The sequence below is a fragment of the Ammospiza caudacuta genome, chromosome 3 (assembly GCF_027887145.1).
Source record: "Ammospiza caudacuta isolate bAmmCau1 chromosome 3, bAmmCau1.pri, whole genome shotgun sequence".
Taxonomy (NCBI): domain Eukaryota; kingdom Metazoa; phylum Chordata; class Aves; order Passeriformes; family Passerellidae; genus Ammospiza; species Ammospiza caudacuta.
The window spans coordinates 16,253,277-16,280,033 of record NC_080595.1 but is presented as its reverse complement, the minus strand read 5'-3'; the positions used below and the strand labels follow the sequence as shown (position 1 = coordinate 16,280,033).

The 26,757-nt window shown below is 41.5% G+C and overlaps 1 protein-coding gene across 1 annotated transcript in view; it reads right to left on the bottom strand.

Moving 5' to 3' along the window:
- Nucleotides 1-574: 574 nt before the first annotated feature.
- Nucleotides 575-26,757, bottom strand: part of MEIS1 (Meis homeobox 1) — a 106,613-nt gene continuing 80,430 nt past the window's right edge. Inside the window, exons 9-12 of the mRNA XM_058801575.1 lie at nucleotides 23,301-23,377; nucleotides 6,226-6,284; nucleotides 4,930-5,019; nucleotides 575-2,131 (exon numbers count right to left, since the gene is read on the bottom strand). Coding sequence (XP_058657558.1) covers nucleotides 1,848-2,131; nucleotides 4,930-5,019; nucleotides 6,226-6,284; nucleotides 23,301-23,377 — 510 coding nt within the window. The 3' untranslated portion in view covers nucleotides 575-1,847. The remainder of the gene's footprint in view (nucleotides 2,132-4,929; nucleotides 5,020-6,225; nucleotides 6,285-23,300; nucleotides 23,378-26,757) is intronic.

The following is a 26,757-nucleotide window of genomic DNA, read 5'->3' as shown; positions in this document are numbered from 1 at the left end:
CTTAAAGCGAACGAGGTCTCACAGCGTGCACAGGCCGGCTGGAGCTCTCGCACTCGCTGGCTGCGGTGCAGAAAGCACAAATGCGAGAGGAAATTGGTTAATGAGGGTCTGCACTGGCCCTGCTCGCAGAGGTCCAGCAGCACCTCATCCCCTTGCAGATATGCATTGCACAGACAATGTCTGCCAAGTTTTATTTTCCTCTTTCCTCAGTATGCTCAATTCCAGTGAGAAACTCAATAATTTGAACTGTGTATTAGACTATAATTTGGGAGGGAGAGGGGGTAACACTATTTACAAGTTTCTGTCCAATAATGCCCTACGATATTACATTTATTAAAAGGCAACAGTTCCCATCCTGACAATTTACAGTGCAAGTTCCAAGAAAGTTTCTTTGTGCAGCGTAGCATTAGTTTTACATTCTTTAAATATGACGCTGATATTTAAATAGCAAATGATAGGTAACATCTCCAGAGCCAGCTGAATTTCGTAGATGCTCGGCTCTCAGCCTGGGATAGAATGGCTACAAATACTGCATGGGGACAGGAAACAAATTTTGCAAGCAGTGGAGTCACCATGACAAAAAATAATTTGTTTTTATTTTAGATTCAGATTTCATTACTGCACTCAAACTACTACAACTGGGCTTTGAGTTATTATACAATCCAAACTGTTTCAATCAGAAACTCTAAGACTCAGTGTGCAATGATTATTATTAATAATAATTAGCTCCTTGGTTTCTTGATAGAAAAAGGCTATCAACAAGCATTTGTTTAACCACAACAAAAGTATAATTAGCTTATCCCACTTAGTAAATCTGTATGCATGCCAACTCATACCAAACTGCTACTTTTACAAAAAATTGCAATAATACAGATCATTTTTCCAGTCCTTTTTGCACAAAATTTATTTACAATGTATACATAAATGCTCCATGATGGGACTATGGAAAAAAAAATGCACACATGACCGATGTCTTGCCCAGAAAGAAAGTCAACATATTAAAAATAAATCTTCAGTCCATGTTTTGAGCTGCATAAAACAGGAAGTGATGTACAAGGTGGTGGTTGCTGCATGGGGACAAGGATGCTCTGATGTGACAATTAGGCTTCAAATACACTGCCTTTCCGTTTCCATGCTTCCTCCTACCAGTCTCCTTAAGACACTGCCTGCAACAGCTGATTAATCATTGTTGATGACTTCAGTTTTTCCCATCCTTCCCGATTTACATCTGTTCAGGCCAATTCAAATATGGTGAGTAAATGAATTAGACATGCAAATTCATGCCCCAGGCTAGAAAGAGAGAGAGGGAAAGAGATGGGGAGAAAGGCAGAGAAAGGGAAGAAAGACGACAGAGGAGGAGGGGGGGAGAGAAAGAGTGCGCATGGCTGAAATCCTAGGATAGAAGAAAGATTCTTCTGCCTGACATAGTTATTTTAATGCTCTAAAAATCCTGCAAATAAGCCCTTTCTGTCATTTGCAGGATAAGTGTAAGGCTTCTTTTTTAATGTAAGGAGGCTTCTGGAGGAAGTGAAGAGCTATGGAAACAACACACATAGTGTGGAAAAATTTCACATTTTTTTTAAAAAATCTATAAGAAACAACGTAATATGGATAACAGTATAATAGCATTTTACAATATTTCACTCTTTGTTTTCTTAATGTCTTATATAGGTATTCAGCATGTCCCCAGAAGTTGACTTCAGTTGGTGTTTTCCTGCTTTTCAGGGTCCCTGTGAAGAATTGGAACGTCCCTTGGTCCAAAGTTGACGCCAAGAACTCCATAGTCATTGCAGAAAGACAATGTTTGAAATCTACCATCGCTGCAGACAACGTGTATTTCCCTTAAGCTACTGAGCATGAATGTCCATCACTTGTCCGCTCACTGCTGGCTCGCCGGTATGAAGCATTGTGGGGCTTGATGCTGACATGGGCATTCCAGGGTGGGGTGGTCCTCCATGCATCATCATCGCTGGGTGGTGAGGGTGTCCAGGAATGTAGGTATGCATGGGGGGGCCATGACGCAGCTGAGCAGGATGGGGGGGCATCTGGGGCGGCGTATAGCTTGGCTGTCCCATATTCATACCCATTGGACTACCCCGAGACACATAATCCCCTGGCATACTTTGCAGCCCTGCAGAGGGAGAGAAAGAGGTGGTGGTGAGTGGTGGCACTGGCTGTGCCATCCATGGGGCTGCCAATGCTCCGCTGGGGCACGGCGAGGCCGTGGGCGTGCGAGTGCCGCTGCGCAGCTGGGAGTCTGTGTATGGCTCACAATGACGGCGACAGGAATGGCCCCCGAGCCAAAAAGAACTCCCAAGAACATCCCCTCCCTTCCAAATACAGAGTTTATGGAGACAAAACAGCTTTCTGCTTTTTTGGTTAGGAATGTATGTAATGGAGATGTTCCTGATCTGGAAACTTGCCAGAGGCAGTGCCAGCCTGAAGATGGCTAATGCCACATGGAGGGCTCTCAGGTGGGCTCCATTCCCTTGGCCTTACTCCAGCCACCTGCCTTCGCCTCCCCACTTGTAAAAGCACGCTGGGAATACAAGGCAGAGAATCTGCAGCAGCTAACAAGGGACTTGGGAGAAGCAATGGGTTAAATAGGTGTCAAGGTTTATCAACAGCTATTTATTTAGCTCTTGAGCCTGATCTCTTGGAATCTGTCCCAAATATTTGTGCCATTCAAAGAGATGCAATCCAGCAAGGACATACATCACTGAACAAAGGCCTCATACGAAGCCGAAATTGATAGGATTACGAAGTATGATTGCTAAATCAAACTTGTATTTTTAGACACATTAAAAATATATACATAATCAATAACGGTTATCAATTATTTCTTTATCCCCCTGATCACCTCTGGCTGCAAAAAAATCAGACTCCCAACTCAGTCAAACCTTTCAGTGGGTTTGGGAGAACAATAAGAAAAAAATTGGACCTAAAACAATAAAACCTCCTGCTTTCTGTGGGCCTCTGCCTTCTGCTTGGATTGCTGTAGCTGATGGGAACTGACAGGTGTATTGTTTCGGAGAGCTATAAGCTCCATAATCATCAAGGGTGAAAGGCATACGCTATTGCTAAGTAGGTTCAATTGGCTTTAGTTCTAAGTAAGAGCGCGCTGTGAATGCGCCGAACACCTTGGAATCAGGTCTCAAGGCTCTAGCAATGAATAGCTGCTTAATCTAGCCTAAAGGAACAGTTTTGAACTAATGAAAATTGCTTATAAAATATACTGTACTCACAGCTCTTTAATCAAAAAAGATGATAATATTTTTTGTAATAACCTATTAATTTAATTGGTCACGAAGCATAAAATACATCATTTAAATTTAATTGACCCAGAAACTAAGAAACAATATTTAAATTAACTAAGCTAGAAATTTTCATGATGAGGTAATAAGGCTATTGCATTCCCAAGCTCAGAGGAATGTTTTCACAGCTAATTGTTAAAACTTAGTTTTGACTTGGGCTCAGAGAAGACTACTATGAAATACACTCGCCCTGGGTAACTTCAAACCCTATGTTAATATAGGCTGGGGGCACAACAAAGACGCTGAAATAACTCTTTAAACTCCAGAAAAAAAGCAAGAGAAACAGAGTAAGGCACCATTTAAACATGGTACCAAGCGTCTTGGTGTTTCAAACCACTTAACTATTAAGAAAAAAACAAAACAAAAACCAAAAATTTATACAATGTATTTTTCCCTCGAAAAAGACAAGAGGGAAAAAAAAAAACTGGGACAGTTTTTCTAGGCTTCCTTTGCAAGGTCTGCCACTGAAGATTGCATTAATGATCTCTATTTTTGTATACTGAATAAGTCAAATCCATTTGTCACACTGCAAGTGATGGCATACTTAATTTGGATATAGTCAATTAGCCTGGGCTAAGCTCCATAGCCTGCTGCGCACACCTCTATTTTGTATTCTCTCTTTTTCCTTTGCCACACGTAATCCCATTATGATGGACAGACAAAGAGAAATAAACTTGAAAAAAAAAGAAAAAAATCAAAGTTTCATCCATTGCTTTCCAAAATGCAACTAAGTGAAGCTGCTGGGTTTTGCTTGGTTTTTTTTTTCCCTACCCCATGAGAAGTCTCTGTTTGGCTTTTTTGGTGTCTTGCAGGTTAGCGGGAGAAATGTAACTCATGCATCAACTGCGGTTAGACAGATTTATGACACTTTGGGGACATGCTCTTTCCTCTCCCTGTGCTGCTGCAGACCGCTTACATTTTGCAAATCAGTCTGTTGCCAAGACGACGGGCTCCCCCACCTCCCTGGCTGCTCCTTGTTTTGTCATGTGCTCGGGGATGGATAATAGCATCAATGTATGGCGGCGTCGATGTACGGCAGCGTCCGTCTACGGCGCGCGCGCGCGGGGGTTTGGGAGCTTGGAAAGCTTGAGCTGAACCAGAGGGAGAGAAAACCCAAAGGAGCCCAGGCGTAGGATGGATGGATGGAAAGGAAGGAACAAGCATGAGGCTATGGGCAGGGAGAACATAGGGAAATGCAAGAAGACAAATATCCCTCGGACAAAGTGAGAACAAAGACCTCGTTTGTACTTACTTCCCCCTGGCTTTGCCATTGGTTACCTAGGTGAAGGTTACATGTAGTGCCACTGCCCCTCCATGCCCATATTCATGCCCATTCCACTCATAGGTCCTAGAGGGAGATAAAAATCCAAGAAGATGCCAGAAAATGAGCAAAGTCAACAGATAGTGCCAAAAGCCCCTTTCCAAAACACAGCATGGCAGAGGGTCCAGGACCGCTCGAGCAAGGAGACGCCTGGTTTCCAGTGGTGTGGAAGGTAGGCAGAAGACAGGTGAGGCAAGCAGGCAGCGGGGACGGCGGCAGAGGGCGGAGGTGTGTTTACCTGTGGTGGTGTGACCGAGGCCACCCGTGAGTGGGCAATGCTGCCCAGGGGCTTACCTGGCGCTCGGATGCCCATGTGCTGCTGGCCGTCCATCACAAAACCTCCCATCGGCTGCCCATCGGGGTTATAGGGTGTTCCTTGACTTACTGCAAAGGTGCAGAACATTTATTTTTAGCAACAGCCAATATGGTCACCTTTTCTCATGGCATTGGGACACAATCCCCCCACCCATGGGCTATTGATGCCAGCTCTAAAAAGAGGGGAAAACATCTACTGTGCGAATTTAGCTGTTGGACTAACAGGCGTACTTGGTTTTGGCCTGATTTTCTTCTGTAAGTTTGGAAACGAAGTTAGCAAACTGAAATCTTGAGACATGAGGAGCCCCGGCTCCAGCTGCTGCCGCTGCTGACGTCAATGCAAAAACCTGTATAGGAGCTGGATTTTATGGCTGGAATAGTCACACTGAAATCTCAGTGTGTTAAATTACACCCTTGTGCCTTCAAAGGGCAGGACCTGAACACGTCCATGCCAGATATTTATGTCTAATGACAAATAATCAAATGTATTTGAAAAGGAAGTGTGGCCCAAAGGCATCTTGGACAGCGATGCATTTGGAGAGTTTGGCAGGGAGACTCAGAAAACAAAACCAACTGGGAGTAATGGGCTATGATAATCCTTGATGGTAAATACCCGCAGAGAGCCACGAGACAAGACCCCAGATAGAACCAATGTGTGGAAATGTAAAGTCTTTTAAAAAAATAGAAATAAATACCGCCAAAGTAAACAGCAAATGCTCAGCAATCCCAAAAGAAGAGCCAAGGGACAAAACAACCCTATACAAGTACCACTACCTGAACTGGTGGTTTTCACTGTACGTTAAAAGCTGGCTTCAGAAGTAAGCTGGCTTGGGTTATTAAAGCACATAAAGCTCTACCTCATTGAACATCTTTGAACTTTACTGAGTCCCACAAGTGATTCTGACCCCTTTGCCCTTTTGACAGGTAATAAAGTTTACAGCAATTCCACACCAAGCCATGCACCAGGGAGTGGTCACAGGAGCAGAAAGAGCTGGGAAGGAAAACTCCAAACAATGACTAAAAAAATAATAAGTTGGATCGTGTTCAGAAAGTCTGGTCAGGGAACAGAATATTTTACTTTTCCTTTTTGAATTTTCAATGTCTTTCTTTTCCAAAATTGTTAGTCATAATTAAAGAAAGTTGCTTGCATTTTAATTGTCAGTCACTCCCAGCATTCAATGCTCACTTATTTACCAGGTACTGGACCTCCTGGTGAATGGCTAGAGGATGGTTTTTGCCTGTGTGGCTTGAATACAGTTACTGCTGGGGACTTGCCTGCTCGATTGGACTGGTCTATCATGGGCTGAACTATTCTTCTTCTAGCATTAATAAACCTGCAAGAAAAAAAGAGGAAAGCAAATGGTTAGGGAAGGATGTCTTCCACCCATCCCCAAGCCCTCTCGCCTTACTGTGGTGCTCTCCATCAGGCTGCATGGGGATGCAAATACTGCTAAACCTCTAACCCGGATGACCTTTGAGAACACAACCTTGGGGTTTCCAAGCTGATTTATGTTTGCCTGCTTTTTACCACAGTTGGACACTTCCATTTCATCTTTTCATGGGGGAATTAGCTGAGTTTTCAGGAAACAATGCCAGCAACGCTCTTCTCAATACAGAATGGGGCACCAAAAAAACAAAAATGTGTGAAGCCGGCGAGATGCTCATGAGGGCATCTGCTACCTCCCCCCTCATTAGTGTCATTTCTGCCTTATGTCCTCTGACTTCTTTTTCCAATTTTTTTCTTTATCAAAACCTGTCCCTACCTCTTGCAAACCTAATTCCCTTTTAATGCACACTATTAAGATAATGAACTGTGATGGCAGAACCCCATCAAATGAGGGAACGTCTGGACTTTTATCACCACTAAGTCACACTGCTGGGGACTTCAGAGCCATGCATTCCTCCTAGCCATTTCTTGGTGGGCTTTTTCCCCCCTCCCTCTCTTTATGCAAAGTCTGAGGGGGTCAAGGCGAGGTCATAGCTTTACAGTAATTGAATTTATAATCCTGTTTTCTCCAGCTAGGCCTGACCATTTACAGCAAACATCTTGTTAAACTGTAATTACTGGACTACTGAAAATTCCGCCCCCCCGAACAATGAAAAGAAGATCTTTGGAAATAACAAAAAAAAAAGGAGGTAGAGTCATTTTTAAAAATAGCTATCTGCAGCCCACTCTTTGTGTTTTTGTAGCTCTTTGACTCAGTTAGTCCTGCAATGCTTATTTGGAAATATTCAAAATAATTTGGAGCAAAACAGAAGAAAGGGATAGATCACAAGTACCCTGGTCTCCTCATGGTGCTGAAATCAGGAGGCTGGGAACCTGTCTGGGAACCTGTCTGAATGAAGACCACTTGAAGAATCTCTCTTGAGGTTTCATTCAGCAGAAAGTTTACTTAAAATCCATTTGGAAAAAATCGACATTGAGACTTAGTCATGGCAAAGCTACATAACCAGACTTTGTGCTCTTTGTGAGAGAGAAAAAGAATAATAAAAATGTATGCCACAATATTTACTAGTAAAGGAAGAAGTGTGAGTGTGGGCTAAATCATAGCACACTTGTAAAATGGAATAGAAAAGTCCACAAGGGAATAGCTGATTCTTGTTTTCATTGCCTTTGCTTGGGGTGGCTTAGCAGGAGCTCTCCTACCACAGAGATAAAGCCACCAGGATCTTTCCATGGGAATCAGCTCTGCCCACCCATTTGCCTTCACTAGAGGGGAGAAGAATAGCAAACCACTGCCCCATGCTGTTTCTTTTGCCCTCATCAAAGAGCAGCACAGTGACTTCAGACTCCTCCTATCTCCCATTCCCCACTGACACCCATTACCCAAACTCCTGCAAAAATTAATCAAGACGTTGAGTCTTTATCAAACCTGTCTTGCTGAAACAGGCTCAAAGGCAGCAAACCCAGGAGCCAGTCTGGAAACCTTACACCTGAACTAGGTCATGTTTTGTCAGCAACAGTATTGGATCAATTTTTTCTACACATTTCCAATAAACACCCCCTCTCGACTCTAGCAAACAGTGTTGCAAATCAGTTTATCATTATCTTGTACAAACCATGAAAATTAGAATCATGTGAGCAGAAGGTTAGACTAATTTTCCTTTCTCATTATAAGCACAGGTGTAGCACAAACACCATGTGAAAAAAGCAATTAAAAAAAACCTGCTTTTTTTCCCCCATTAGCTGCCTTAGCTCCATGACCAATTAGAAAATTGTTTAATATCTGTAATCTGCATTTGCAGAAAGCAATTTTCACAGTAACTCTTCGAAGTAAAACAACACCACAAAACCCTAGTGCCTCAGCCATTTCTTTCTGTGAGTCTGGCAAGGGTCTTGCTGTGTTTTCTCCATCCTTCTCTTGCCCCACTGCTAGGATCTGGTAGTGTGGCAGGAGGAGAGAGGTAGCTGTGAGAGTGACTGGTCACTGAAATAACTTTTACCCCAAATAAATGCTGAGCAACATTAGGCACGTACAACCTCAACTTCACGATGTTTTCTTCCTTCTCCTCCAAACTACAAGCACTTTTAAGATGGAGGGGTGCCTCAAAATAATAAACTGCACTATATATAGTATTGTTCATATACTAATATCCTAGAATAAACTATATATCTAGAGTTTACCAATAATGACCCACAAAATGTAAAATATGGTACAATATAATTTCACCTGTTTGCCCCATGCTGTGGTTTGGGATATCTGCTTTAAGAACATTTTACACACAGGTACTTAACAGTTATCTTCTTCCTACGCATTCATGTAAGTATTTTCTATAAGTAGCAATTCTGCCAAACAGCTCAGTGTTTGGATGTCTTTGGGGGGAATTCAGACACAAGAACATTTTCCTTCTGGGCAAAGTAATAAAATGACATTCTTGCTCCTCCCACTAGAAGTCAAATGGAGGTCAGCTCCCCATCCTTGTATCTGTTTAAATAAACTGGTCCAGCTGTTTGTTTCCAGGATGCCCTTTAACCTTCTGTCCCATCCTCCCTGCCTTTGTAACACAACGCTTTACTTTGCATTATAGTAGACTCCAAACCACTGAGCAATTAAAAAAAAAAGAAAAAAAAAATAGAAGTATTCACTTTCAAGTTTCTTCCTGCATCCCAAACGTAGAATTTCTAAGAACCTATCAGATTAAAACAATTAACGTAGCTTGCCTTGAGAGAGCACAATACAGGCTGTGATGTTTATAAAACACATTTGAGAACTTCTTGCAAGCAAAACTGCAAATTAGCCGTTGCTGCAGAAATATACGGGCATGTGGTTAATTTCTTCATACTCTCAGTTTTTTTCTTTGAGAGAACAGCCAGGATCTTTTGATCACTCTTTGAATTTCCAAAGTGCCAGGCTGATTTGAACATCAGCAAAAACAACGGAACAGAAAAGCTAACAGGAATAATCTCCCTTCCCCTTTTGCCAAATGTTCAATTCACCTATCTTAAGAGAAAGAAATTCTAAATCACTCTAATCTTTAAAACTTCAGAGAAATCAGGACCTAAAAAGGTATTTGCACACTAACTACTACTGAGATGGAGTATTATTAAAATACAATTTAGCGTAAAACTTAAGAGAGATGTATAGCCTTACTCATGTGAGTAAAGAGCCAATCAGGCTCAAAGGCATGAAGTATTTTTCCCCACATCAGTGGTCTGTGTCGGGGTATCTTTACTCTGATGAGGAAGGGGATTTTTTGGTTTGAGTTTTTTGCCTCAAAAGGGTTGGATCAATAGTGGCACAACAACATAATAATATCCCTCAGTGTACAAGCAGCACTCAGCAAAGTGATGCCTTGGGCTGCCTTTTTTTTTTCCTTCCTCCTTTTTCTTTTTTAGAGGATTTTTTCTTTTGTTGTTTTGTTTTGTTTTGTAAAGGGAAGGATCTGGCATGGAGAAAACATTTGAACAGTTGGGCAAACAGAAGTTTGAAGTATTTCTTAATTTTCTCAAGTTAACTTTTCCTTGTTCTTTTCAGACACATGGGATTGCACTTCCTGCCATGTCCCAAAAAGTAAGAAAAACCCAGCAATTCCACCTGCATAACCCTAAAGGGGAGGTAGACACCCTATTTTCTCCCATTTGCATTTTACTAGGATGTTTTCTCTTAGGCTCCTCGCCTGGGGTCTGTCTGCAGAGGTCACGGGCACAGTCCCTGGTTGGAGCACGGCTGGTCCCACGGGTGCGCTCCAGCCCCAGCCCCGGGGATGCAGCAATCTGCCTCTGCACTCTGACCTTCAGCTTGGCCGCCCTCGCTGCCACGCACAAGTTTTGTTTCTTCTCAGCAAGAAGCTGCATGGCTAGTGATGACAAAAGACTTATTTTAGTTGGAAATTGGCTACAATAATAGCAGCCAGAGAGCAAGGATTTTCAGAGGGTCACCAAACCCTCCGAAAGGCACAGCTCGCTGAGGCTCAGGTTACAGCCCAAGTGACATTTTCCACACAGATCTGTTCTTTCTCCCTTCCCCTTGTATTTCACTTCTGTTGAGTGAATAAAACAAGACCTTCCTCTGCTGTCACGAATTTCCAAAGTCACCTTTGCTCAAGAATCGACAGAGTGATTGTGGGGACTTCTAATTTGCAGTCTTTGAACGAAATTTTCCAGGACCAGCTGTCTGAAAAGAGATGCTGAGACTTCGCGGTCTATTGAATTTTTCTCCGTCCCCAGCCCTCCAAAATGAGGAGAGTTTCACACCATTACTGACTTCTGCTACTTGGAGTCACAGGCTGCTCCCTCTCAATATTGTCCCAAAGCGCTGCATGCCAGAAGTCTGTGTTTCACTGGTAGAGCCAAGAAATTCCTGAAAATCTCTCTGCCTCATTTTCTCCTTGAGCTCCTTCTAGCAAACCAGGCGTAAGAAGAATGAGAAAGCCCACATTACCTACAAACCCCAGCGCTAAAATCTCTCATGCCCCTCTGAAGAAAACCAGTATCTCTCTTGACAACAAACAAATCATCATTTTTATAACAGATGCCAAAGTAAACATAGCACTTCAAACTGGCAAATAATTCACTTGTAAAACCAGTTTCACTCTTTTCTGCATAGTGGGATCCTTCATTTATACAGCAGCAAAACAACATTCTCTATTCAGCACTTAATTCCTCAACGCTTAACAGGTTTATCTCTAATAAAACCAATTTAAATGGAAAGCATGCTATAAACCAAGATTATTACACTTCAGTAACTGCTTTATTCCTTATTTTAACATATTTTCATTTTTTCTGTGTTTGTTTTCCAGAGATTTTTAAGAGTCAGTTAAAGAAAAGAAAAAAACCCCATACCAACACAGAAATTATTTCACTGAATACTTTTAAATGTTTTAAAAACAGCCTTCAAAATAGCAAGCTGCCGCTGTAATTATGAACAGAAAAAATAACTGCAGACTTTCAAATGGTAATCACATCTCCCCATCCCTAAAATGAGAAATAAATGTTAAAAGAGTGCTTACTGCCGTTATTAGAAAGTTCTGATCCTGAAGTCAGTTAGTGAGCTTAATGACCCGTAACTAGCAGTCATTAGCAATCCATGCTCTCTGTACTCCCTTTATTTGTAAAGAAAAAAAAAAAAAATCCAAGACACTCAAAAAACTTTGTTCAATTTAAAGTCAAACCTTATGAAATCATGTTTGGCAACTCTTCTTGGTTTCTCCTCCTCCTCCTCACCAAAGACAGTTCAGGACTGCAATACATCATTTATAACACTAAATGGAGGTAGGGAGGGAAGAGAGTACAAGGGCTGCTCACCGCCCACTCCAGACACGTAATATTGGAATATACTCCAAAGACAGAGAGCCCATCCATCAGGAGCATCAGAGAGGTCTCCTGCAAGCTCTCCTCTTCCTCCCTCCTCTGCTGGCACAGCACCAGTGTCAGGGACTGTATATAGGGCTGAAGGGATTCGCAAGACAATACTGGGGAGTGAATTAAATAAAATACTATGCAAAAACTAGTGATGAAAAACCACTAATTAGCTGACAAATTTGATGTAAAGCACTAATGAAAGCCATGTGTGGTTCTGCAATGTACTTTTTAAAATAGCTTCTGACTTCAAGCATTACTATGTGACCCCACCAATGGATTCATGTTGTGCATTCAGAAAAGTTGCTCTCAAACAGGAGAGTGCTATCAAATCTCTATCCAAACCATGCCTGCTAATGCAGGGAGCATATCGGGGGCAAAAATAGAAAGCAGAGAGATGAGATCAGGTATGTGCTCCTTGTAAGAGAGCTGGCTATGCCCTACATTTTGGCTGGCCCAGCACGCACCAGCTCCACCTTTGGCCACCTCCCCTTCTCCCAAGCCCTTCAGCAGGGAAGCTTGGCAACTGTTCCAGTGCCTCACCACCCTCACGGGGAAGAATTTCTCCCTCGTTTCTAAAGTAACCCCACCCCCTTTCGATTTAAAGCCCCTCCCCAGCGCCATGGGACAAAACACAGACATGGTGATTGCCTTGGGGCAGCAGTGACCCTGGGGGTGGCCTGTCCTCTGGACACAGAAGGGATGTTTGGTGGCTTTCTATTGAGGTGGGACACAAGCTCCTGGCCCTGCTTCTCCCTTGGCCCAAAAGTTCCCTTACCTCCATCTCTCTGCAGAGCTTCTAGAGAAGTCTTCCTAGGAGACAGCTGGGCAGCAAACAATTCCGGTTTGCAAAATTTTGCCTGTTCTCCAGCAGGATGGAGCTGAGGCCTATTTCTATTTATCTGGCTAGTTCTGAATGAAAATTATGGAAGGGACTTGCTGGGGAGGAGTGAAGAGCAATTGTGCCTGGGGAAGGGATTCCTGGAGATATGTCTTCCTGCTCTGCCCATCTCCTGTGCTCTTCTACATCACAGGTGAGCTGCTGTTAGCCTTTCTGGTATGCTCTCCTTCTCCTCCTCCTAAAAAAGCTTAGCCAACGTGGAACATTTCCAGTGAAAATCCAGATCCAGCATCCAGGCATCTCCTCGACGATGCCAGGGAGTCAGAACAGTGTTGCAGGTCTTGGCTGCACTGGGGAGAACTCTCAGCAACCTCATTCCCTGACACCACAATTCCCTTGGGGTGCAAAGCAGATGTAAACTCGCCCTCAGCAGCCAGATGATGTAAGGGGAAATCTTTACATGGCAAAGCGCCAGCAGAGCTGACCTCCCGTCTCTTCCCTGCTCCTAAATCCCAGCGCAGCTGTACTTTGCTGATCTCCATGTGCCACAATTAGCCTTTAAGGAATATGGCAAGGATTCATGTAGTAGAGCGGCACTAAGGCTGCTCTAACTCAGCACTGGCCCTCACAGAGTGGTTGGGTAGACAACATGCTGGCAGACAAAATTCTGACTCCCACAAAAACACTTGTAACAGAGGGTGTGCAGGCTCTCTGAGAGCTCTGAGAGCAGTCAAGGCTGAGATGCACATCTCCCAGCTCTGCGTTTTTGCACAGCTCCAAGAAGGGTCTGAACATCAACTTCCCATCTGATCCTTCAGGAGAGCTTCTCTGGACTCTGCAACTTGGGTCCTGATCTGGTGCACACCAGCAGTGCAACCCAGCAGCTTTTCTTCAGCAGATCACATCAAATCAGCAAACCATGCCCCATTTGATGGCAGGGATTTAGCTGAGAATGGGTGAGAGCTGATAGTAAAATACTGGCTATTTCTTTGAGAACATTTCTCCCTATTTCAGCAGTTTAATGTCCTCTATCTACTCAGCATAACCTCTGTTTTAGTGGAATGTAGAGTTTTGAGAAGTGCCTGCATGATCTCTGAGCTTTCTCATGCCATACAAGTGTTCTAAACACAGGGGGTCCTCCTTGAGGTTCAAGGTTTTTCCATACATCAGATGGTGAGCTTTGTCCAAACAGCTTTTCCCTGTTCCCTCCCTGTCCACCCCACATACAGCATGGGAGTTAGAAGCTGTGCCTTGTCCTCCAGCCTGAGCAAAAGAAGAGAGGCTGCTCCCACATCTGGCTGCTGGTTTAAACATGTTCCCACTCACTGAAGGGTGTGAGAAAGGACCTGTCTATGCTCCTGGATGAATTCCTTCATCCTCCTCATCCCCAAAAGGCAATGAAGGAGTATGGAGTAACTCCACACCCAGTCACCCCACACCAGCTCCTGCAGCCTGCAGGAAAAGGAGAAGCAAAGCCCAGGGTGGCCAAACCCAAACTCTTGACAAGTGTCTTTGGGAGAAAACACTCTCAGGACCCCTAAAGAGAAAATATATGGGACCAGTGTTTTGCACGTGAAATAAGCTTTGACATCATTCTGGTCTGTACCCCAAGACACTGGTTTGGGGTGTTGAGGGAAGCTTTATTCCTGTGGTTGTGTCTTCCCCACCACAATCAAGACAACAAATACAGGCACATTGATGTATTTTGTGTGATGTGGGCACCTGAAAAACTGGTTTGAATTCTTTTTTCCTTTTTTTCTCTTCCCAGAAACCACAAAAGATACAGCTCTGAGTCACAGCCAACCTGAAAAACAACCCCATACTTCTGAACAAACTCTCTGTGCCCCAAGACATCCCACTTCAAAACATTGTTTTCTAACCACTACTAATAGCCTACTTTGTAATCTACTTTATCTAAACATAATTTCCCATTAAGTGAAGTGATTCATTTTGCTTCTAATCCTACTACTGACAGCATTATATTCGGGGCAGAAGAAAAGACACCCTCTGAAAACAACACCAGCAAAACACACACAGAGAAGTCAGAGGAATGTTGAAGATTGAAAGAATTTGTGAGACAGGGGACAGACAAAGCTTAGGGATCAGCCCCCAGATGGTACAAACCACCTTTATAAGCCAGGTGGGAAGTCAGACATCTCTGGAATAAATCTGAATTCCAAAGCAGCTGTTGGTATTGAGCTGTATCCCTAGCCAAAAAAGACACAAGGACTACAGTGCCTGGGCAAGGGGAACAAAATAATCCATGAAACTGTTACATGACCTAGATTTCATTGAACAACTGTGAAAGCAATGTTTTTTCAGCATCTCCTGCCATTCCTTTTATTTTTGAAAAGTCAAAGAAAAGGTAGAATCCTGGTGTAGAAGGCTGGTGTAGCCAACCATGCATCACTTATACCAAAATCATTCCAGGGTAGGCAGGGCAAAACACACACCCTCAAAAGCACATCCTCATCCTGCCCCTCTGGCTGTGTCTCATTTTCGATAAGAGAAAATTGATTTAACCAAGAAAAAGGCAACATTTGCCCCATTTTTACTATTTCAGGCTGAGCTTTCAACCAGGCAGTTTGTTTCACACAGGTGCAGCCTGGAGCAAGCTCTGATTTAAGTGCGAGAGGGTCTCTGAGGGCACCTTTCTCCACATGCTGCTGTTTCAGTTTGTGATGGTTAATCACTCTACACCAATCTCAGCAACTGTTGACACAAAATAGGTGGAGATCAGGTCTGTGCAAGCACAAAATACCAGAAAGGCAAACTATATGTAAACACTCTTCAGATAGTTATGACAAAAATAGACCAAAGCCTGACTTGCAAAGCAATGACAAGCCATTACTCTCCCCTTCTTTCTTTTTTTTTCACATATTGAGGGCATGTAATTTTTTAAAATACATATAACAAGGATATTCCTTGCACTAAAAAGAAACCAAGACCTGAGAACTGTATTTAGAAAGACAGTGCAAAGCACTCCCTTTACTTCCAATGCAGCATTTCGGCAACACAATAGTGTCCTGAATGGGTGCTTTTATAAAGCCAAACTCTTGTTTTGAGATGGTGCACACTTGAATCTCAGTATTTTTAAATATAAGGAAGCAAAGCATTCCAATCCCTACCCTGATCCTGCAGAGCAAAGCTAGAGCAGGAGAGGAGAAAAGAGCAAGAGGAAAATGTTTGCACTGGTGCTGCTCCATCTTATTTCTCTGGCACCTGACATCACATTTGTTACAGCACATTAATGCACCAACTAAAAGAAAGTTTGTTGAGTATGAGACCACCCCAGAAGAGAGAAAAGAGGTTTTTTCTTGGTTGCATATTAACCTTTTGCTAGTCAGGACTATTGGCAGGTAAACTCTGTTTGCACTGTCTGATGCTCTGCAGTGGGAACCAATGTTACTTCCTCTCAAAAAAGTATCTACGTGACTAAAATAATACCAGCTTTTGAGGTTTATTTTGCTCAGTGCCCTGGGTGTCACTAATTAGCTCATCACTGTTAGCTTGGGCCAAATGATTTCACATTTTCTTTTGAAATAAATGGTGCTTCCTTTGCTGTTTTTTCCCCAGTCTGAATCCAGGGGCTGTCAAACCGACACATCTGGACTGAACAAGAAACCCAGGTCTCCATCTCTTAGGTCTCCCTCTTCTCCTCCACCTGAAGTCTTGGAGGCCAAGGGGAGCATTTCCCCAAGAAAACTCTTTACTCACCTCCTCTGAGCACCTTTGGAAAACACCTATGGCGAAACTCTACCACTGCTTCTTAAATTGACTCACCAAACCCAAACCCCACACATTTGAACCACTGTGCTGTACTTTAAAATGGCTTTACTGAACTAAAAAAGGAAATTCCAGCCTAAAATCCAGTGATCTGACAGTACCTGATGGCTTTACATTCACAGCTCTTCCCCCTGTAAGCTATTTGCTCAGCTTTTCTAATAATACCTTGACTGCCTGGCAGCTCTCCAGGGCTGTCTAAGGCAATATGCAAGCTAAACACTATTTTTTCATCTGATTTCAATATTTTCTTATGAGTAACTATACAGGATTTTACCTAGTGAGTATTCCTGATTGCTGTAATTTAAGAACAGAGAAATAGACTACAGATGTAATATTATTATTACAATTGGCATTCAAGGTGAAAGGCACAACAATTAGCTAAGACTTAGTGAAAACATAAATGCAAAAATCTGCTTGAAAAATCCAGCACATGGTACATTTAGAACAGCTAATTTACCTCACACATTCTGAACTGCTCAAATGATGTAACAATTCACCCAGCAAGATACTTTTACAAATAGTTTTCTTGGTGTTTTGAGGGGGTTTTCTTGGAGGGGGATGATTTTTATTCTGCAAACACCTACTGTCTTATTCTCTAGAATATAAAACAATATTTATGTGTCAAACCCAAAATATATACTCTTTCTTATTCCTATTTTTTCCTGCTTTTGCATGCATTCCCATTAACAAAACAGTGTTTAAATAACAACTGTATACATATTCTAGAATAACATAGAGGAGAAAAGTAAATTTTCTCCAAAATCTGATGGTTAAGTTCGTATTGCTGAAGTTGAGAGGATAATTTGTGAATGTTTTAACATTTACAAGTAAATAAGTACTTGTATTTACTATATCTGATTACTGAGAAAAGTATTTGTTATGTTCTTACACAGATTGAAATTGCATCTTGACCTTTTCTCATTTAATCTGTTTACTGCAAACAAAAGCAGTAATAGATACATCTGAAAATAAGCAGATATTTTATTCTCCAAGGACTAAAAATCCCTGCGTGCGATGTGCTTGGCAAACTGTTTATTGTAGTCTACAATTTGGTGGGCAACAGGGGTGAAAATCTAACCCGGCATATAGGACCAGCACCTGCTTTTGCTATGCTCCCTCCCTGCTGGCCTCCTCCCCCACTTACACCCTAAAAATAGTGCTTAAGTGGGACTAAAGTGGTGCACTGGTCATGTGCTGGCCTTTTGCTCAGGGTGAATATCACCCTCAGTGAAGGAATTGAGCAAAGATGATGTCGATGCTAAATGCCCAGCTCCAGGAAGGAGCTATTCTGTCCCCTCCAGGGGTCTGGAATGGGGCTAAACACATGGGAAACACCAGACAACAGTATCAGTTGGATTTGGCGGTGTTTGGGTGTGCTTCAGATGCACCAAATCCTTGGCATGCCATGATATGAAAACCACAGAGGGAAAAGAGGGGCCTGGGACTGTTTCCCAAAAGGTACAGAGTTGTGAGGCCATTCCTCTTTCCCCTGCCCCTCTGTGGAGGGGCAGGCAGGGGCTTTCTGCATCTGCTCCATCTGCACCTCTCCATCTGCACCTCCCCATCTGCATTCCCCCATCTGCTCCATCCCTAACCCCACCATCTGCAAGCCAGGATGAGCAGATGGAAAGGACACCCTTCCCAGTGGTGTTCTCCATTCATGGCTGGGTTCTGGGGAGCTCTTCCCCGTGAGAAGTGCAGAATCCTCCTGTCCCCACCACACCACTCTGCCTGCCCATGCCATGGCAAAGCATTTCCTACCCTGCCCAATGCAACTGCTGCAGCAAAGCTCTACCACTAGTCTTACCCAGAAGCAAAGAAATGGAGGCAGAAGGAAATTTACTGCTGTGAGGGGACTAAAAGAGTAATAAATTATTTCTGTTTCTATGCTCTGAGCTGGCTGTGCTACATAAGGTAAGGTGGTCAGCTCTTTCTATCCCGAGTCCATCTCTAATTTTCCACACTCATCTTTGGGCTGGTCCTGGAGCCTTTTTGAAATGTCGTTCTTACAGGGTTTCAGTAAAATCCACTTCATCTGACTCCAAGAATAACATTAGGGAAAATTTTTTGATCACATTATTTGATACTTTTTTCTGATATGTTTGGTTGGGGCTTGTTCTGAGGTTTTTTGCAAGTCTAGGAAATTATATACAAAAATGACATTTACAGAAGCCAAGAATACAAAATCAAGAACTCAAGAGTTAGGACACCATATTACTAGAGTTGCTTGCACCCTAGGCTTTAATGTATTTCATCACAGTTCAGTTACCAGCTCATGCTACCACTTTTGATAGGGCTTAAAGCCTCAAGGATCCCAATGACAATTATGTCTGTTATAAGAACAGGCCAGGGCATTATAAAATAAAAAAATCTATCTCTACAGGTAATAATCTTTGACAAAGTTGAATGACTCAGGCAGGAAGAAAAGGCAAGCCAGTCCTGGTTCATACAGCCAAATACTGCAGCAGAGAAGAGGGTTCAGCTCTGCTGCTTCCTTGGACTGATTGAGAGCTACTGAGTAAATCATTGAACACAAAACTTTCACTGTAAATTACTGATTTCTCACTTCTCCATACACAACAGTGGGCACTGGTAATGTAAGACACCAAGGCACTCAAAACTTGGAGTTTCCATGAAACATGAAGTTTCAATGATTGTCAGACCCTAAATGAGAACAAATTGCTATAATTCTGAGTCACCTCACAGTCCCAGACCAGCCCAAAACTTGCGACCTGGACTTCTATGAGCTTCACTTCTTCCCCTGTGAACCAGGACAACATTTTTCTTTCTCTTTGCAGGGTAACTGTAAAAATACCATGCAGACCCACAACCTTGTATGCATGTATAGGCACATGGAGGTCAGGGAAAGACTTGGGTATTACAGCAGTAAGTGAGTGCCACAGGAAAGCCCAGCAGTAATTATTAATTCCATCTTCAAGCACGGTTTGAATACAGCTAAACAAATGAAGCACGGAAGAATGAGGGCAAGATAAAATATTGACTAGCTGCTCCAGCATTGTCTGGGCTGTGCCCTAGATAGCACAAGGGTACTTGGAAAAAGCAGAATGGAAACACCTAATAAAGGCTGGACCTTTAAGGATTTGAATTTCAATTATTTTTTTTATCATTTTAATGCAGTTGGATGCAATACTATTTAGAGACACAATCACATTAAGACATGCACATATAGGGAGGTTATATAGGCACATTATTCTACAAGTATACAAACATCTTATCTGTGTGCACCAAGACTTTTCTAAAACATAAACAAGCATCTGACATCTAATGCAGCCCTTGATTAGAATTGCTCTCTCTTCTTCATAGACTACCACCAGTAATTATTTACCATTAGCTCTTAATGGGAAGGGATTCAGCTGGGATGTAGTAAACAAGAAAACCATATAGATTGTTCAATATAGCCTGACTGGCTCTCAGCTGAGCTAAGAAGTGACTGGATCACACCTGGATATTTCAATTCATTGTTTTTATCACCTGGGAAAAGCACCTAATTAACCTGTACCTGTTCAGGTCTGCACCATGTCCATACAGGCATCATACAAGTGCCCCTTCTTGCTCATGTTACTGTGCTTGGAACACTAAACTGCTGTGGGGTTAAACAACAGATATGACAGAGACCTGAATGACTCATTTCGACTACTGGCATTTGAACTCTGCTATCTTCCTACCTTCCACAGATTTATTTTTATTTTGCAGCAGGGTAAGGGCTCCCTCTTCCCACAACAGAAACATCTGACTGAGGCAAAAAGATGGTCCTAGAAGGCAACGCTGGTGATTCACAAGTAAAGTTGTCATGTGGGGGAAAAAAAGGGAAAAATCCTCTGTGTGGATTATTTAATTGCTTAAAAAAATAAAATAACCCAATGAAAAGGGTCATGGTAAAAGGACTGTGATATTTTTAAAGACATGTGCCCTTTCATGGATATATTTTCTGGCACATCTCACATCATCACCCCATTCCTGTGACTCCTCCACGTCAACAGGGGTTATGTTCATCAGCCTGGGGAGTCCCAGCACCAGGGCAGTCCATATGTGAAAGTCAACATTTCTTTTCATTACGGCACAAAACTGAAGCATGCAACCAGCACATACTGAAAAGGCATTCAAAATATGACAAAAATTGTTTAAATGCTTTCAGTCTCCAGAAAACAAATGCTCTCTTCACTGACTGGTCTGTGGCAAACTTCTAATTCCAGCCAGAAAATCCAGCATTCCCAGTCCGGGCTAACGACCATGCTACCAGACATGAGTTTATGTTTTTCATGCACATTTCATGTATTCCCACATGCTGTGTTGCTGCCAATAATTTATGACTGATCTGCACCCAGCCTGCCCTTCAGCATTCTATTTAATCTCTGCAACAGTGATTTACAATGACTCATCATTAATACAAAAATGTACATGTGTGTTAACAAGTTTGGAAGAATCTAAGGAAGAAGGCAAATTTTTTTTGTGAGTTCTGGCTGAATGACTTATGAGCCTGCCTAAGAAGGGCAAAACTAACCAGAAATTATATATTAGCTCTTCCCTGCAGCAAAACATTTAGGTAGGAAGAGTTTCTTGTGCACATTGCTTTAGAAGAAAAGGGATCCAGGAAAATGTTTGAGAAGGTTGCTCCATAGCCCCCAGGATCTGAGAGGGGATGAGTAGCTCTCTGGTCACCTCATGGCTGGGTATTCCCCGTGCAACCTGCACACTCAGCAACAGCTTCACAGTCTCCTTGTTCCTTTGCATCCATTACAAAAAGCAGGGGCTGCACTGCCATATTTTGGCATTTCTGCCCACCACCTGTGATTTAAGAAAGCCCCACTGCCTCTATAGCGTTAAATTGTTGTGCCTCAGGAGAGAGAAGGAGAATTGTCTCAATAATTTATACAATTGTAGCACCACAGCAGCATTACAGAAATAGCTCAAGTAGAGGAAGCCTGCCCTACATCCACAAGAGTTGTATTTTGACCTCTTTTTTTTTTTCTTTGCACATAAGGAACTTATAAGAACACACCTGACACAAAGCCAAAGTAAAAAGTCCTCATATTTGAAGAGAGACTGGTACTGAAAAACACCCTGGAAAAAAAACTGAAAGAAAACCTACTGAAGGTCACTCTGGAGAAATTCCATCACCTTTAGTTGAATCCTTCCTATGTTCATCATCTTGAAAGATTTCTTTTGATGGGCCATCCCAAACTGACACATTTGTCGATGTTGAATCCTGTACTCCCAGACCCTGCAGGAGCAGCACACCTGCTCTCCATCCCATCGTTAAACAAGACCCTGATGAGTACCCACAGCTTCTCAGTGGCCCAAAGCACCCACTGAGACTGAAACTGAAGGACAACCCTACAAACTAGGGCAACACCTGGATAGAGGCTGGAAAATGTAAAGTTGAAGTAAACACTAATTTCTTCTGGCTGAGCCAAAATACTGTGGGTTGCACTACCTTGTAACACGTAAATTTTATGTTTTATGCCTTTTATTCCTCCATTTAAAATTAAGTATGTTTGAAACATACTTCATATACACTAAGTATTTGGTATTTTCCTTTATTCAGCATCTTAAAGGGCTTCAAAAAATTGATCTCCCAGGGCTGCTGTGGGGTCACAGAAATTGATAACCCTTACAAGCTATGCTTATGTGAGCCCGCCTGCGTCTCCCAGATAGTGCACTTTGTAAATTAATCCTCCAAAGGCAAATATATTGTAAGTAGCTTGTTATCTCTAAAGTACTAAATTGAAGAATACATGGGATTATATTGACAGAAATTACATTTTCTGTAATGGGGTTTAATATATCTGAAATCTCTCCCATAGGCTCCTACGCTCTCTAAGAGAGGAGGGTTTGTTAATGTAGGTGCAATGGACATCAAGACCAAATTTATTCACTAAAATGGATTAGGCCATGTAATCAGAGCTTCAGTAATATTAATCTCTGACACTTATTGAACAGGAAAAAAAACCCCAACCAACTTTTGTCTGCAAACTGGCATTCCTCCCTCGCTTTTCCCCAGCAGGCTTGCTGTTCGCCTTGACCATTTTCTGGGTATTACTTCAAAGAGGATAAGGTTTCCCATCATAAACACTAATCTAAATATATTAGGACAATTAATTAGATACACTTAGTTTTACAAGGTATTAGATTGCAGTACACTTCAAGTATGACACTTGTTCTGGGATAGTGGGAGGAACCCACATTTTGATGCAGTATCAAAGGGTAATAAATCAAACTTTTTTTAAAAGAGGTTTGCTGCCGCATGATCTCGGGTAATTTTCACTGGTTGCTTTCACCACACCCTGAGCAGTTAGCAACCCAAAATCCACTGCAGAACAAGCACAGATCCCGACTTCCTTCAAATGAATCACTACTATAACAGAGCAGGGCTCCACCAACCCTTAGCTGGAACAAATAAATAAAGTTGCTCCACACTGTACTTCGGCAGCAAAGAACCAGATTGTCCTCAAAGTTTATTCATAAACTGGATTTTGAAAACAAACTGATAAAGAGATTCAAGGGTGTCAGTCAAAATGAAAAACCTCTCTAACTACACTATAAAAATCATGACAGCAACCCCAAATAACAATATGCTCAGCAGAAATGGGACCAATTGTCCCTGTTTTGCCCCTGACATCTCAACCTCTTCCAAGACCAATGTCCTGCAAATGGATATGACTTCCTATTGAAGAACAGATAACTCAGCCAGAAAAAGGACTGGTATCAGATATGAATACACTGAGATCTACCCAAATGATGGGAAAATAAAATACAGTAGCAAACCTCATACCCTCTACACCTGAAACCACTCACGTGGTTATATCCCTTTTGTATCAATAAACTTCTGGGGAGGGAAACAACAAGGGCAAGATGTGTCCCCAAAGGAATAGCCAGATAGAAACACTAAGGAAAATTACTTACCAATTGTTCACTTGAAGTATAGTGAGCCCTGTGTCTTGTGCCAACTGCTTTTTCTGCTCTTCTGAAGGGTAAGGGTGCTATAAGACACCAAAATAAATACAAACATTTAAAACAATGTGCTTTTTTGGCCTACCTTTTATTTTAAATTAAAAAAAAATACAAACCAAACCAAAACAGAAGCGTGACATCTAATATTGAAAGGTGAAAATGCTGAGGTGTGTCACTCTTTTATAATTATTAATGGGCTACTACATCACTTAATTAATGGCAGTAAAAGACAAGCTAATTATAAAGATTAGTGAAGTGGAGAAATAACTGCTTAGGATACTGACAGTACCTTGATACTTGAGAAGGATGTTTGTTGCATTAGCTGAAAAATTTTTGTACTTGTCTCAAATGACCGATTAGAGTCAAATAATCTATTTTTTTCTCTTTTCTCTGTTTTCAACTGAACAACAAAGAATGTGATAAAGAGCTTCTCTGTAAAACTAAAACACACTGATGTTTTCTGAGATAGTGAAGGCAAAACTTGCCAGTGTCCCAAAATAATTTGCAAATAAGATCAGCATCCTGAACATAAACAAATGTCTGTGTTTTGAACACAGGCCAATGCAAGGTCAACAATCAGCACATTTTTGCCTGACATTAGCATAGCTGTGCTGAGCTAATTCTAAGAGACAGAAAATAAATACTCCTTTAATTGAAGATAATGTTATAATTCAATCATAAGTTTCTTGTGAGAACTTGATTTGCTTTCTCAGAAAATTCGCTTCTGCATGAATACAGATTGCTTAATAAATCAACAGCAAAAACCACAACTAAGTCTGAAATGTAGAAATATCATTTCTGTCCTTCCCATCTATGCAAAACTGTCACTGCCACAAAAAAGAATGGCCAAATACTGCAAATGTAACAGTTTCAAGGAGAAGCCCTGTTTCAAGGAACTGGTTCAGCTCCTAACCTGGATGCCCAGGTCTCAGTACATATCTAATTCAGACCTGGACTGCTGCAAGGTGCTTAGTAGCATTTCAATAAAGGTCATTTGATGTAACTGGTTAGTCCTATCCCAACACTATTTAGCAGCTGATAGTCACAAAGTATTTACTGTTACACATTCATCCATTTTTTTCCCCCCAAAATTCCCTTATTCTCTGGATATATTCTTCAGTGTAATATTACATGAAACTGAAACTTTGCAAAGCTTAAGAATTTAAAACCTCATAAAATCCCACAATCTTATTGGTATTATAGCTATTTGGCAGATTTTACATATTTTTTTAAACAGCATAGTCTGACTTCTCATGGCTATGTTACATGCAAGTATCACTTCACATTACCACAGAGGAATTTTTCTTGGAATTTCAGCAACTTCTCTTAACTCAATATATCAATTTCAAAGCCCACCACCATGGCCATCAGCCCCAAAAGAGACTTTTTATCTTTTTTCACTCAAAAATGTTGAGGAATTTTCAATTATTTTAAAAGTACTGTTCTCTTGGCAGGAAGCTCACAGATGACGTGCACACCTGTAGATCATCCCTTGTATTTCCTGTGTGTCCATGAAACAGCTCCAGAATTGTAAAGTAAAAAACAGAGGGAAAGAAGTGTCTTCTTTTTATGGGCAATTTGCATTTTACACATGCAAAAATGCAGCATGTATTTTACCATCTGTGTTCTACACACATTCATCCACAACAGTCATACTCATGTCCATCTATCTGAACACAACATTCTTCTTCCCTTCAATGAAAAAACTCCAAACCCTACAGAGATGATTCGTAACATTTTCTTTACAGCTTACTTCTCATTTCATTACTTTGCTATCAAGCGAGGACAGAATTATTCTTTTTTTTTTTTCTTATTTTGCTTTGCCACCTTACATGTGATCTAATTTTAAGTAATTGAACAAACTGTGTCTAATTTCATGCAGCAAGCAATAATTACTAGACAGCCTCTAGCTATTGGAATTGAGAAGTCTGTCTCCATTAAGCAATTTTCAATTGTTCTGGACATTTTTTTTTTTAATAGACAAGACTGGATAAAATTAGCCATCAAAATAATATTGTCACTGTAAAAATAATTACTTTAAAAGTCCCAAACTACAAATTCCTCAAATTGTGGTATGTCTAAGGTCATCTGATTTTTTTTGCATACCCTCGTACAGCATAAACTTTTAATTTCATGATAAATCTGTAATTGCCATAATCACATGACAGCCTGGGATTTCACACAGCTAATCCCTCTTAGCTAAAGGGTCACAATGCAGCAGGCTTTTTAACTATGATTCGGTGTGGTTTAAAGTAATCTTAAACACTAAGCAACATTATTATATAAGCTTTCATACGAGCTGTTCCTTTGTAGACTAAAAATAAAATAAAATAATAGAAATGACTTGACAAAGAATCAGCATGCCACAGGCTAGGTTGCTATAAAAACATTCAAAGCCTTGTTGCATTCCCACCCACAGGGCTTGGAAGGCCTGTGCTACAGGCAAAGGCAGACATCACATTGCAACAGAGACAGAGGGAAACCCTGAGAACTGCCATTTTATGAAGGAATAGGAAATTCAATCAAAACTGTTGCTGTTGGTCTTTACCCCACTCACACAAGAATGACTACTGTCTTCTGAAAACTTTCTAATAATGGCTGTTTGAAGGAATATAGACAAATGCACATAGATATGGATATATATCTATTGTGTGTATAGATATTATATTTGCATGAATATGTATAAAATGTATCTTAATCAAATGGTTAAGTTTAAGGTAGTCATGTGAAGAGGATAAAGTTGGATTTGGTCCTTATGGGTCCTGTCCAACTTGAGATATTCCATAATTTTACTAAATATATAAGGAAGAATTACTAAAACCACTGCAGTGACTCCAGCTGACAAGTCCACCTATTACTCTGGATCACTTTGGGATATCAAGGCAAACTGTTCAATAAACAGTGATTTGAGACCTTTACTTTGTTGTGTACATTAGCTCCTACCATTATCTCTTAAAAGCTTAATTATTTGCAAACAATTGATCAAGATGGGAATTGGAGAAAAGAGACACGGGACCACCGGGAGAGCCGCAATGCATTAGGAGAGCAAACAGAATTACCTTTAGGTCTTATAATAAGAATTAACGATTGGGACCGTATGCAGGGCAGCATGAGAAGCTGTAACGCTCATGCTGGACTGTTTTCCATTTGATCTGCATTAACACCTCCAGTGAAAGCCATAAAACAGTGATTACAGAGGGGAAGGCTGACCCTCCTTCCCAGAACCAGCCCAGCTTGTGTATACTGGAAGACTGCAGACAGGCTTTCCTGCCAAGGCCAGAGGAAAAGGGTAAATCCAAGGGGAAAAAGAAGTAGAAAGCAGGCAGGTTTAAAAAAAAAAAAAAAAACAAAAAAACAAAAAAACCAAAAAAAAACAAAAAAACCCACCAAACCAAAAAAGGGCATTTAA